Genomic DNA, 14,709 nt, shown 5'->3' with positions numbered 1-14,709 from the left:
AAAAAAACAGTACTGTGGATTACTCTTGCTTGTGTTTGGGATCTTTTTTGTGTGTTAGCTTATCGCCTGCTGCAAAGAAGACAGAGGGCACAAAAGACAAAGAACTACGTAGCATTTGCATTGGCTGGCAGCCCATAATCCTTCTATCGTCACAGCCAAAGATGGACAAAATAAAAGCATGTTTTGGGGGGCCTATCAGGAAGAGAAACAAATGAAATGTTACTGTCATCATTTAACAGACTGGCTAAAGAATATTTAGAGAGAAAGGAAGAAAGTGTGAGCAGCAAAAAGACCCCTGAATGTCACAGCGGGATCTTAGATATGATCAGGCAAGAGTGGAGAAACAGAAGAAGGGATGTAATAAGATGAAACTCGAATGTATCAATGATGTGGAGGCTCTTAACTTTAAAACTTTGTAGAACTGTCTACTGACCTACTTTTTCCCTTTTATTTTTTATTTTTTTACAGAGAGGTTCAGAGAGGCAGGAAAGTAGGGAGAAAGCAGAGGGATGACTTGCAAAAAAATAAATAAAAATGCTTGGAGTTGATGCGAGGCCACCAGAATAATGACTAAGCCTGTGTTACATGTGACGTGGTGCTACGAAAGGGTTACTACAGCGGAGGTCCACTGGCACGTTAACCTACTTCCTTGTGCTGTTTTTAAATGTCTGCCAATGTCATTTTTAAAAGCACTAATGCTGCAGAGTATTTGGTTTGCAAACTAATGAGATCAGCAAACACAGATCAGCTCTCATCTAAAAAACCTCCAACAGCTAGCATGCGTGGGCGGTTTCGGGTGTTCACGATCCACTGAAACACAATGAGGGGGGGGACACAGCTGGACTAATATCCCTCAATCCAAATGCATTAGTCCACACTAGCTTCCCCCCACCAAAGCTCCAAACACACACACTAGGTTCTGCACCCCTTAGTCACTGGGGTTGAATACTGATAAGTTGATATGATTCACGGTGTGTTAGAGACCTCTCCATAAGCATGTGATGAGCGAGTAGACGGCAGGTATGATGTCATGCAGGCATCCGCTCTCACAATTCAGTATTAGCAGAACAGACTGGTGAAATCAACACTTTCTAATTTCTCCTGAGTGGGAGTGTGTCTATCTCCAGCAATAACACTACTGGGCTTTCCACTGACCCTCACAGCGGCATTCTTGTTGGTACTACAGTGAAAGGGCTTAATTTCATTACTGTGCAAAACTTCTTTAGCCACCACTAATTTCTTCATAGCAGCCAGACTTTCTTCTACTCCTGTCATTTTTTTTCAAAGTGGTCTTGATCAATAGTTCTTCATGTTTTTTGAAATCTTTCAAGGTTTTGCTTTGGATATTGGCCGATTTTTCATTCAGTCCAGTCCTTGTACCTGACCATTTTCTATAAGAAGGGAAACAAGGAAATAATGCTGAGGTATACCAAAACTTCCACGACCATCTGTAAAACACTGTCGTGGTTTGAGGTGCATTTTAGCCACTGGTGCTTGTGAAAATTGATGGAATTATGAACACAGAAAATTGCCATCAGTTTTTAATTCACCATGGAGTACCATCTGGAAAGCCTCTCACTGGCAGCACGAACACATTCATTTTTCAGCATCACAATGATCTCAGTAAAGACATAATGAGTGGGAAAAAAAAAAAAAAAACACACACAGTGCAACACCATCAGACATGGATCGCCTCCCCAGAGAGCACAACATTATTAAGCAGTGTTGGATTATCTTGACAAAAAACAGAGCAAAATGTCACTCAAGAATCTTGGAGAACTATTCCTGAAGACTACATAAAGAAATGACAAAAAGCCTGAGAGACTTCAGGCTGTGTTGAAGAATAAAGATGGTCATAACAAATGCATTTCACATTTTCCTAGCAAAATACGAAGAGAAGAAGGGTGTTGCATTGCCTTAAAATTGACTTTTACACATGAAATCTTGATTCTCCTTTGTGATAAGATGGTCGGGGTTTTTAATCAAGTAACAGCAGTGACAGGTTGTTAAGTGTTAGCCCTCTAATCCCAGAGCCATTAGCTGCTGCCTCTTGCAGAGTGAGTTCATTGCACTCATTGCTGAAGACAGCACTGGCAGAATATTAACAGGGTTTATGTGAGCACCGGTCACCAGAAAGCCATTAAATCCTGAATTAAATCAAATGTAAAGGCTGGTAACTACTGAAGCTGCCACACCGCAGCGTTGAACGTGGAGAATTTTAAGAGACCAAACTGCATTTTTGATCTGCACTGAACGGCAAGAGGGAAGTACATTTCAAAATACGCAGCATACTTCTCATTTGTTGAGGTGTTACTGTTAGTTGCCCTCTTTTGTGTGTAAATTTTTGAGAAATGATCTGATCAAGATATACATTTAGCCTTAAATGCTGAGTAAAGAGTTACTGGCAGAAGTTAGGGTTAATCCTACCTATTAAAAAAAAAAAGGGGGGGGGGGGGGGACGACTTATAGGTAAGACGGGCTTAAGGTGCTAAAACGGTAGGTGAGCTCAGATGTCTTATTCAGGACTGGTATAACATAAACAAGCATTATTTTGAACCCTAAATCATGCAAAGCCATTCTATTAAAGTCAAAGAACAAAATAGGGAAATCAGCACAAGTTCCTTTTATTACCTCAAGCACGGTCTGCTTTCGAAGCTACATTAATAAAAGTGAACTCAGGTTTCCGTCATCAACATTTATTCGAGGCGAGTTTGATTTGCTTGTAAAATTGTTGCATATTTGTTCCAAAAACACCACAACTCGTTTAAAATGAGCGTACAAATGTGTAAATCTTGTTCCTGCTTGTGACTGGTGAAGTACATAATTCCCATCCGCATTGCAATACATTCCTCCTCGTAAGCTCCTTTGATCTTTTAAATACATTACTCTTTAATGACATCCACATCAGCCAATTAATATATTATACTTCAGTTGTTCCTCTCCCTGTAGTGTAAACAGCCTGTCGTGCATGTCTGGACTTCTTCCTACTCCCCCACCCGCTCTCCTAACAGGTGAATAATGAATGGCAATAAGGAAGAGACGAGGGAAAGCCTCTGGGCTGTGTAAGTGAGCAACAGGTAAACATTACTGTACATCTCTGTGACCTTTTCTCTCTCTTTGTGTAGAAGCCTAACTTCCAGGTTTAGTGACTACATCACTGGTGACATTTATATAAGTGTGTGTAAATGTGAGTGTGCCCTGAAGTATAAAATAACCAGCAGCTCATTAGTCCTTTGCCACTGGGGTAATGAGAATCATCTGTGGGCTAATGAGCAATAAGTGGGCAAGCATTGCGGAGACAACTGGCTGCCAAAGCCGGGTGGGCGGGGTGGGGGGGGGGTGGGGGGGGGGAGTGTCGAGAGAGAAAGGCGGAGATATCAGCAGAGTTAAAACAGAGACGAGAGGACAAAGGCAGGAAATCACAGAACAGAAAAGGAGATTGAAGCCAAAACGACAACACTTGAGGAAAGAACGCAAAAAAAAAAAAAAAAAAAAAAAAGGGGGGGGGGGGGGGCAGTTCAGGGGCCAGACAGCACAAAGTGGCCAGGGGTCATGGGGACAACTGGCTTCTCCATGGCAACCACCCTCATTAGAGCCGACTTAACTACATCATACCTCAGTGGAAACCAAATCTAATCATGTGCCTAGAGAGTGAAAGGTCACAGACCACTGTGGACAGTCTGATTGCATTACAGATTGGCAGAGACTGTTGATGAGTGTCTGTCTGGGTTTAGTCTGATTGGTGGACACACATGACCGTCTAGCAGACTGCATTAATACACAAGGCACAGGCCTGTCTATTAAACCTCAACACACTTTATTTCAGACCAAAGCGTGTTTGCAGGCATTAAACATTTCCTTGCTGCGAGTCTTTGTGTCACCCCTCCCTCGCTTACTGCAGTCTCCAAACGTAGCACTAAAAACCTGCGAAAATACTGAGCTACGGTCTTTTATTCCCACCTTAATTTACTGCTTTTGTTTTGGTGGCATTTCACGGTTGTTTAGCTCTTCCCCCGATAAAGACGACATTGTTTTGACACCTCGTAAAATATCAATAAAGACTCCGTTTAAGGACTATTAAAATAGTTTCCAGGTTTTTCAGAGCATAGCTGCACAGGCAGAGACCACCCCAGCTAACTTCTGATGCACACACAGTTAATTTCCTCTATAAGAAGGCTTGAAATGTCACAGAAAGCACTAAGTTCAGAGAAGAGCTTCAGGGTTTACTCCTAGTAGGCTTTCAAGAAGAAGAGTTTACAGGAGAACATATTTATTATTCTATACCTGAAAGGACTGCAAAATTAAACAAACCGCCCATGATGGGCAGAAAACTATTTTGCTTCTCCAAGCTAAACAAGAAACACACAGTTATAGATTGAACCAGCCAAGCAAATGAATATTGTTTTAGATCTCACAACAGAAAAAGTGAGAAGCACTGCAGTAGATCCTGCAAACACATGCACAGTAACACGTTCTCAAACATTCATATGCTCCGCATTTCTATTCACGGCCTCTAAAAAGTAGCTTTGCATAATTCATGGTTCAAAATAATCTTTATTTTCTGGGCCTTGTTCATCCTCGATCTGAAAAAGTCAATACATTATTAGCTAGCGCCCTTCTCCCTTTAAGTCAAGTATCTGATTGGCCTCCCCTTGCAAACAAAGCATATAAATAGCATGTTTGTAAGCAGCTGTGCTCCTGAGAGAACCTTATTAAGAATATCTGCTCTCACTGGTGTTGTTATTTGCACGCTTGCTGACCTTATGGCCATTTTAATATGAACCTGCACCATTGTAGCAGCAATCAAAGACATTAATAAATAATCACTCAAGCTGAGAGATTGTGGACTCCATCCCTCATAGTTTTGCATAACTACACAAAAACATTAACATTAATATTCATTCAGTCAGAAGCTGATTTTTTTATTCTGCAGTTTGATGAATCAGCTCTGCTGCAGACAGGTATATTCCAGGAACTGCTTCATCCACCATCTCTCTCTCTCTGTGTGTTGCCAGCTCCACTTTTACTTTTTTGGGAACAGGAACGTGGTCTGAGATCAAAGCAGCGTGTTATTAACCTTGATAGCTAGACTGCAGCACCTAAAGGAGGTTAATAATTGTCCAGCAGCTTTGAACCACTCAGAAGGTCTCTCTGTACGTCTAGTGAGCCGTTTTCACTCTGCGATCTGGTTTCTTTGACGGATTAAACAACTGCAAGATGAATATGTTCATCAGCTGACATTTACATTGAAATTAGTGCAAGAACAACCCTTAGTGTCCGTCCACTATCGCAGAATAAGAGGTACTTCAGGGCATCATCCAAGAATAATGGCTTTAATATTTCCTCCTGTATAAAACACAGCACATGGAGAGTAACACAAAGACTTGCTGTTTAGTTTCCTTACCCCTTTGACACCCTTCAGGTCTCCTTTCAGCAGGCTGTCCAGAGGGAAGGTGATGATGTTGTTCATGTTTTGGAACTGGAGGAAGTTGAAGAGAGACACAAATAAGAGTCGAAAGGTTACGTCAGAGATTTTAAGACAGCAGGAGACTGAAAGTCACTGAGACGTAATCCTTTCAGCAGTGTCCTGTGTGCTGCGTCTCCTTGCAGTGGACATACAAAATCCAGAGTATCCAGAGTTTCAGCTCTTCATCTTAAGTAAATAATAGCGTTGAAAGGCTAATGCTGCGCAAATAAAGAAGCCACTAGCAGACAAATTGTAACACAGAACACGTCACACAGGTTCAGTGGAAACAGTCACTAAACACTAAAAATAAATATGTGTAAACATCTACTACGACAGCATGTATACACAACTGGTCATGTTTTACAATAAAAGCAGTGGTATGGATGGTTTCTCAGTCAAGGAAGGTTGGAAATCAGCTGAATCAGGTCATTCGTTTTGTTATTCTTTAAGCCTGCAGTATGTAGCATCTTAATGAAGATAAGGTCTCAGTCACACAGGCTTAGTTACGTGTTGGTGACCATTTGGCAGCAAAAAACTACTTGTGATAGCTTTAGTTGCTAGCAGGTTGCTGCAGTCGTCAGTAGTTTGCACAGAAGTCTCCAGATACTTGCAAACTACTTGCAAAACAGCAGTGAAACTGTGAAAAATGTCACGCAAACAGGAAGCAAATACTATTCTCCTTCAAAATAAAAGTTGAAAATCTTCTGGTTGCAGCAGTGAGATAAATCTTTTACTTTGAAGGAGAATGCTCTCGATTTCTGGTTGCTGTTCCATTTTTTCAAGTTTCACTGCTTCTCGGAGAGTAAACGGTGAGTGTTTGCAGAAAAGTCCATGTACATGCAAACTATAGGCGATCACTACAGTCTGCTAGCAACCAAAGCAATCACAGGGAGGTTTTTATTGCGGCACGCTCTTTGGGACTGATTATACTTGCTAACCAGTCCAGGAATGCAGATTTTTTTCCTGGAGACCATGCTTGCCACGAGAGTCACGGACTTAGCTCTAGATTTGTGTGCTTGAGACCTGAATTGATCATTTGTTCAACTGTAGGAGATCCTCTCTAACACTGTCAGATCTTACTATACAAAGTGACTGTTATTGTGAATCGGTGGCATCTAAACAAAAGTGAATTGAACGAAATGCTATTAAGATTTTAGTCTGAAACGGATTCAGGAATCGTTAAGCTTGTGAGAAAACATCGAGTGAAGGTGCAAAAGGGTTAATTACACATAGCTCAGTGTCTTGGGTATAAAAATTCCACCACCCTTGGTATCATTTTCATATTTAATCACATTTCAAACTTGTTAAAGACACAAATTCTGCCTTTAACTCGGCTGTTTCCAAGCTGCTATAAAGGCCAGCCCCTACACGCAATCTAGGAACCCAGTGCTTTCTTAAGCTATTGGAGATTACATCTTCACATCCAGGTCAGGCAGAAGCTCATATTTCTTTAATATAAGACGCTGAGATCACACCAACACAAAATCTAAAGCTCCTGTTCTCGGTATGAGCTGATAAAGTGTGCGAGGGGAGCGACAGACCTCACAAGATGGAGTCAAATTTTTTTAATGAAGCGTTGGCTTTCACACAAGACCTGGGCTTAACAGATCAGGCAGTATTAGATCCAGGAGATATTTGGTGTTGCACTGGCTCTTCGGATGTCTTGATGGAAAAACTAGGGCTATGTCCTCAGGGCTTTAAGTTCAAGCTGGACTTGGTGTGTGATCAGTGTGTGTTAGAGAACACACACACGGTGGAATAAACACAGTTAAGGACAGCATGAAAATTTGTCTTTGTCCCAGAGGACTTTACCCACCCACACATACAGCCACATACACACACAGTGTGAACTCACAAGGTTTTTGAAAAGCGCTGTGAGCTCCTTGGTGAAGACGGAGAACTTGAGAAAAGCCGAGCCCAGATCAGGATCGTCTCTGTACACACAGTTTTCTCCAAACTTCTCCAGGGCCTGAGTGTACTGCTCCTCATTTTCTACATGTGCTGAAAAACACACATATATACACACAGATTAACCAAAGTCTTTTTCTCTCTGATCCTAACAAGTTAAAAGTCAATCAATAAGTATTAATAATGCATGGTGATAGTCTTCCAGTGTAAAACAATCCAGTTTCCTTCCATTACACGGTTTTCCTCACACATCTATAGTGAAGGTGGTCAGCAGGGACGGACCAAAAGAGATACTCACCCCCGGCACAAACCATAAATTCTACAAATTAACCCTACATGTTGATAAAATGTTTCAGTCAAGTTATAGTTGCAATCATTTTTGGACAAACTGGTCTGGTGGACAAACTAGTCAACATCCACACTCATAACATGGTTGAAGGGTGTTTCTCCAGTCTCTACTTCAGTTTTTTAAATTTTCCCTTTAATGACTGATATAACTGGCGATACCAATAGATGGACAAATGGCTAATATCTGCTGCCTGATAAATTGGTCAGACTCTATCCAGAGAAGTGTGTTTTCTTGGTAGGCTACAGTGTGTCTACACCCACTGGGCATACTCATATTTTATAGGTCGTACAAATACAAATGATGAGATAATTAGCCTAAACAGAATGATACACAGAGAGAGCAAATGTTCAAATGATATGCAATAATAATATTATAAGGCCAAGCGTGTTTGTGCTTTCACTCACGTTTTTGAGAACTGGTCCCTATCTGAGGGTTATTTTTCAGCATTTGCTTTCATCTGTAGCAATGAACTCTTTTATCTTCTCCCCGCCTGCCATCTTTCCTCTTCCTACAATACCGTCCTTTTCACTCGATGGCATCGATGGACTTGATTTTGTCTTCATTGACTTCATGCTAAAGACTGAACAATGTTGGGTGGGAAAACTGCAGTAGATCAGCAGTTTCTTTTATCGTTCTTCCCAATTTTGACACTAAAATTGACTGATGAATGCTTATTGTAACAATAAATGACAGAAATAAGGAAAAAAGGACAACTGGTCCCTTTTAAATGTGTTACATATACTTTAGCTATCATCTAGGCAAGGTCTTTATATAATATTTTGCCAATCTTATCTAGATTTTGTTGCCAGTGAGTTGCTTGTGCAGACCTGGGATGTATGTATGCAAATCCTGACAGTTAGTAATCAGCAAACCACCAACTCCGGTTCACTGTTCACAGTCGTCCAAAAGCACGAGATTGCCACCAGGAAATATCCTAGCGCCCGTGTGGTGAAAGGCTGCAAGAGAGAGCAAGCTGGACTACTACACGTAATGTTAGCATCTGATGGTTGCCGGGCTCGGTCACTATGTGCCACAGTTCCCACTAAGCCGATATCCCAGCGACCCTGTGGCAGCACTGATCACCACTGATTGAACTGGTCCGGAGACGGCCCAATCTCAAGTTTTCTTTAATTTACTCAAATCCTCACTAAGGTTGTCAAAAAGGAAAAAAAATGTATCAATACTCAAATATTAATAGAGAATAAACACTGATATTAAATTAAACAAGGTCAGGAAAATTCCCATTTCAATACCACTGAATAATTAACCAGTTATCAGAAATGTTAACCACAACAATTTATCCAAAGTTCAACTTTTATGCTCTTCTAACTTAAGTTGTTGTGACTTTAGGTATTGTGTTGTTGTACCCTTGGTTTATTACTAGGTTTTGTAAAGAAATGTTCATAATCTGTAAAATGAATGAAACCTCTGATGATAATCTGAAATTATTTTGTTAAATCTGGGGTGAAACTTCCTTGTGGTATCGAAAAATGTTATTGAGTGTTTTCCTGGGTATTGTGACAATACCATCGTGTCAAGCTTGCCATCCGGTTTTCAATGTAATCCGCAAGACACACACAAAAGGCCTCCCTCATCTAATGCCGCCTGCTGCCCCAAAATCTCAGAGTGCGTCTAAAATCGGTTTAATGTACCACAAGGTTAGGCCTAGGAGATTCCACTTAATGCACTTCACGCCACACTAGGCTGCTGATAACAACCAATGCCACTGGGATAGCCGTGGAGCCAGGGATGGAGCGCCAGGGGACTGTTGCTATGACGACAACTTGCAGAGAAACGCAACAGAGGTGGAAGGAAGGGGGTGTAAGTAGGAACAACTGAAAGAAAAAAAAATAAGGGGATGCGGTGGTGGTGGGGGGGTCTGAAATTGTGAGGATGCATGCCAAAAGACACCTGCAACCACATTATGACTCAGCATTTAAGAGGTAACACACACACACACACACACACACAAACACACACAACGAGCAACTGCACAGATGTTCCAGGTAACTAGATAAGCTCACGTCTTGGCCGCTGACGTATCCATCAGGTTATTAAAAGGGAAGAGCTGAAAGCCTGAGTCACTACCTGCAGGCATGCTCACGAGACGAATCTAATTTAAGCCACAAAATATCATCTGACGCAATAACAGAGGTCGATGATAAGAAAGCTGCCGCGAGACTCACAAGGGAAGTGGCAAAATGAGAAGCCTGGCGAGTATGTGTTATAATGAGACTTTCCCCCCTCTGTCTGTGGTCTGTGCAGAAATAAAAGACCTACAAAAATAAATAAAGGGGGAAAAAAACGATCTCATGTTTCGATAAAGTGATCAATTCTTCATCCAAAAAACTAAATAAATAAAAAACCAAAAGCACCAAATCCTCTTTTACATAACAAAGACCTGCAGTGAGATGTACCACACAAAGATGTAGTAAACTTCAATCACAGTCATGTGTCAGAAACCGACCACTGCCACACATCCACAGCCCGCTTTCCAAATCCGCTCCAGCTGTTTAGCTCAGCCAGGTTTCGAGCCAACAGGGCGGGGTCCTGTTGTTGTTTTTGAAGTGGCACATGAGAGCCCTACTCAAAGCTGACAAATAGCACAAACCCCTCCAGGGCAGCTTAGTGACTACATGTGTATTTGTTGTAACATGACCCAAACATGTCGTGCATGCAGCCCCGTAGTACAGAGCAGAGGGCGTGTGAGTTTACGTGGCAGGAAAAAACCCAACAAAGGACAGGAGAGACATTTTCCTGTAGTTTACACTGCAAACACAACCTGCTAATTCCTTGTTTACCTGCAGATGTGTAGACACTGAGTAAACATTTCCATGAAATAACACTGGTGTTCCGAACCTCACTTAAAGATATGCAACAACAGAAAATGGGGAATTGGGATTTTATATGATTAGAGCTTAAAAGATTCATTGATTGTTGCATTACATAAGCTGATTTTACCTGATTTTTATTGTTGCAGATCTAAAAGACGCCAACTCAGGCTCTGACGAGAGGTTACAGGGAAATTTCTCAGAGAAGACAAACTCAGAATATAACAACACTAAATGAGCTACAATTAGTGAAGAGCTGACAGGCTGACTGCGAGTTCTTAGTGATTCCTCAGGCTATTGCACAGGTATGCAAATAACCACAATTCAGCCCACTTTAACATAAACCCTTACCCTTCTGCAAAAAACTCAATGTGGGGAATGTTGTGCTTTTTTCTAGTCCGTATTTTTAATCTTAGTTTCTACTAGTGTAGCTTTGCATGAGTCACAGTTCATAATAAGTCATCTTTATTTAGCTTCTCCTGGTATCTCTGAAACAAGCTTTTTCGTGTTATTTGCAATAGATCATTAATACGCAGTTTGAATAAACTGGCTGTTGAGCGTATATTGTCTCAGTAATGTATGAAGATAAGGAAAATAAAAGGATAGATGGTCCCCTCTCCTTTGTATAACTGAAGTCAGTACTTTCATCTTCCTTTGAGGGAAACTTTGAGAGTGGATGTTATTGTCTATTTAAAATCAGCATGAGAAATGGCTTAAGAAGTCGGCTTGAAAGTAAATGGCAGCATATTGTGCGTCAAAGGGAGAGAAAAGGATTCCTGTTGCTCAACCTCAGGAAATGATAAAGTTGCATTCACTGCAAGACAGAAGCCTGCTCACGCCTGTGGCATTCACCGCTGTATCTTTCCTCCTAAACTTACAAACACACACATGTACAGCTTTCCAGGCGTCTGCTGAGGATTATCTTACATCCCAAAGGCTTGTTTTTGCAGCCTCTTCCATTTCTCTCCCACACATGCGGGATTTAATCACCAGATAGCAACTTCCTCTCTCCGTCTCTCCCACACAGCTTCGTAAGTCCGGGTCAGCTGACGCTCGGCGACACAATGCGCCGGTGACCTCCGATCAATTCCAGATCTCTCTAAGGGCTCAATGAAAACAACGCTGAGCAAAATGACCACAAGCACACAGAAAAGGAAGCGTGACTATTAATCCCACGGGACAGAGACAAGGAATCGCAGAGGCATGAGAGACAATCAAAGGAGAAAGAAAACTTTCCTTAAAGTTCAAGTTTGATGTTTTGCTAAAATATTTTTTTTGCAAATTCCTGGAACGAGGACAGTAAGTGAGATGACAGTGAGTGAGAACATGTGCTATAGTACAAATCCAGTTAGCTTAGAATGAAAACAGAAACTGGCGGGGTTAGCTCGGCCAACTTAACTTTGTCTAAAGCTACATTTCTATGCAAGCCAATGCACATGCAAATAATTTATTTTAACATTGATATACGTATTTATATATAAACATAAATAATTAAATATCAATTATGTACCCAGCAGCTTAACCAGCTGCAAACTCCACCTGAAACCTTCAGTCTTGCAAAGACAACGTTATATTTTCTAAATTGTATTTACTAAAATCTAAGAAACCGCTTTACACAAGTAGCATGAGCTCTTTTTTGAGTCCTCTCTGCATTCATTTTAGTTTCTCCTCGGCCCATTTATCTCAGACATTAAAGGTAATCGTGCTAAAAGTTTATGGAGAATCTCGTTTTCTCTGCTACCTGCAGACACATGATCAACTTCAGTGTTTCTCTGATGCAGCGTGGTCTGAGTTCTGTATTATATTCAGCAACTAAATGTCCTTCCCAGCTACAGGTACATCATCCCCCTCCAGTTATCCTCTGTTCAGCAGCTCTGACAAGCCTGTCCGAGCAGCTCTGCGCGATCAGCTCCTGCTCCTTCTGAGGTCTGAGATGCTGCTGCTGGTTTATTCATCAAAACCCACATGCTGACACCTTGACAGGTCTCTGCAGCAACACAGGGTTCTCCTGCTCATTTAAAACCACTCCACCTTTCTCGCTCCCTTTCCCATCTTTTTCTTTATCCACATTACAAACTCACCATGCACGCTCAGCCTCTCAGATTTTCCCTGAGATGGTAATTCTTTAAAAAAATCGTTGATTTGACCTCAATACAGTCTCTAAACATTCAACATTCCCTCTGCTTACCCAGCTCCTCTTTCTCCTCATCGTTACAAAACGTTATTTCTCAGCCTAAAATATCTTTGCAGAATTTTGGAAGAGTCAGTCAGCCATAGCAGGTGCTGAGGCTCCCTGTTATGTGTCACATTACTCACACTTTACCCACAACACCTTGTCTGGAGAACATTAAGAAAACTCAAGTGATCCTTTTTCCTCTATATTTATGTTAGAGCTTGGCTTTAGATACAAGTTGCATGGTGTCATTAACCACTTACAATCTAATTAATCTCAGCTGGTTTTAAAGAGCCAATAGGATCATTTTTGAGTGTATGTAGCCTGTTTCTGCAGGTAAAAGGGTTTGCAAAGCCGCCCACATGAACACTGCTCCTAAACTACAGTCGAGGGATTGTTTATTTACGGCGCTATGTAACCCATTTACATTACACTGATGTGCGGGTTAGTTTGGCATGCTGTCAAACAAACAAGGCTGCCTTGCCGTCCAACTACGAAATATGCAGCCACTAGCAAGCAAGCCGAGCTTTCTGTAGACGGCTGCAGCAGCAAAGGAAGCAGATCGCTCATATTCTAAATCCTTAGCATTAGCCTGCCGCCCTGAAGTGACAAACATTAGATTTAATGATACCGAGGTCTGTCAGACTTCGGGATAACACAACAACCTGGCAACGCTCATTTGGGACACAGGTGTGCTGAGTGAGGAAATACACACTGTTGGGTTGGTCACCTGAGAAACATAATAGTCACTTTTCTGGTTTTCTTGTTTTGATCACCACCAAATCCAAAAGGTAATTATCTGGCTTCACCTGCAACATACTCCACTATATTCCCCACATAGCAGCTAAATGTCTGTATACACTTAGCTGCTGGGCAGGGAGCACACTGAGCCACAACAGAGGAGGTCTGCAGCCGCCTAATAATAAAAACAAGTGCGAGTTAGCAAGATGTAAGCGACAAAAAGCCTGAAGTGAACTGGCAGATAGTAATTTAAACTGCCCTTGTCACAACACTCAGTGGATGTACCGTTATTATAGAAATATGGATCAATAAAACTTTAAGTATAAGATATGGCTTTTAATTTAGTAGCCTGTATTTGGAAAATATACTAAACAACTGTCATTATTGTGTTTCCATTTAAAAGTGCCATGTACTCGGCACATGAGGATCACACAGACATGAAACTGAAATCCTCTGGGTTATACTCAAAACACACTGGTGTCTGGGCTGCTTCTCCTTGATAATTGCTGATAACAAAAGGTGACCTCCATTCATGCGAGCATAAATAAGAGCATCCCCTGTGGTATTCCTACAGACAAAGCAATGTTTCTACTCCAAACATTTATAAAAACCGTCTGAAATGCAGCAACGTCCCAGTAAAAAGATTCAAATGAAGAGCCTACGGCAACATTTTGCAGCTTATACGCTTACACCTGCATGAAAGATTACATGGGACTGAAAAGTGCTGGACGTTATAAATGTAAATGCATGAGTGACGTGAGAACGTGTGTGTCCATGCCTCAGCGGCCACATACAAACACAGGCTGTGCCCCTCCCCAGCTGTTCCTTCCGGGGGTCTGGATCAGACAGCTGTCCCTCCTGCCTGAACAGAGCTCACACTGTTCTGAAAAAGACGTGCTCAGCACATTGTTCAGAGGTCTCTCTCCATTTCTGCCTCTCAGCAGGGTTCTGTCAGGCAGGCCAAACAAAAGACACTAAAAAACACCCAACACTGGCACAGCCAGGCATAATGAGCATGGTAATGACACACACACACATACACAGGGCTTAAAAGACAAACCTCTCTCTCCCCCTCAAAGACAGAGGATATACTTTCTTTTAAAATCAAACAGAAAATAAAGACCAAAGGAACTGAAAAAAAGCATTTCCAGCAAACCAACCTCTTAAATATTTTTTTACTAAATAAAGATGTAGAAATATTCTGCTCACTGCACTCCAACAAGGAGTCTCCTCCTAAAGG

General features: G+C 41.5%; 1 protein-coding gene across 3 annotated transcripts in view; it reads right to left on the bottom strand.

Annotated features, from left to right (window-relative positions):
• Positions 1-14,709, bottom strand: part of asap2a (ArfGAP with SH3 domain, ankyrin repeat and PH domain 2a) — a 56,588-nt gene that overhangs the window by 24,802 nt on the left and 17,077 nt on the right. For all 3 annotated transcript variants that reach the window (XM_085441373.1, XM_085441374.1, XM_085441375.1), the window contains exons 3-4: positions 7,323-7,468; positions 5,405-5,479 (exon numbers count right to left, since the gene is read on the bottom strand). In XM_085441373.1, the coding sequence (XP_085297499.1) occupies positions 5,405-5,479; positions 7,323-7,468 (221 nt within the window). The remainder of the gene's footprint in view (positions 1-5,404; positions 5,480-7,322; positions 7,469-14,709) is intronic.

Source organism: Copadichromis virginalis, linkage group LG19 (genome assembly GCF_057382275.1).
Source record: "Copadichromis virginalis isolate Kocher_CV1m ecotype Utaka linkage group LG19, C_Virginalis_male_GT1.1, whole genome shotgun sequence".
NCBI classification, from domain to species: Eukaryota; Metazoa; Chordata; class Actinopteri; order Cichliformes; family Cichlidae; genus Copadichromis; species Copadichromis virginalis.
This window is presented reverse-complemented; position numbering and strand designations above follow the sequence as displayed.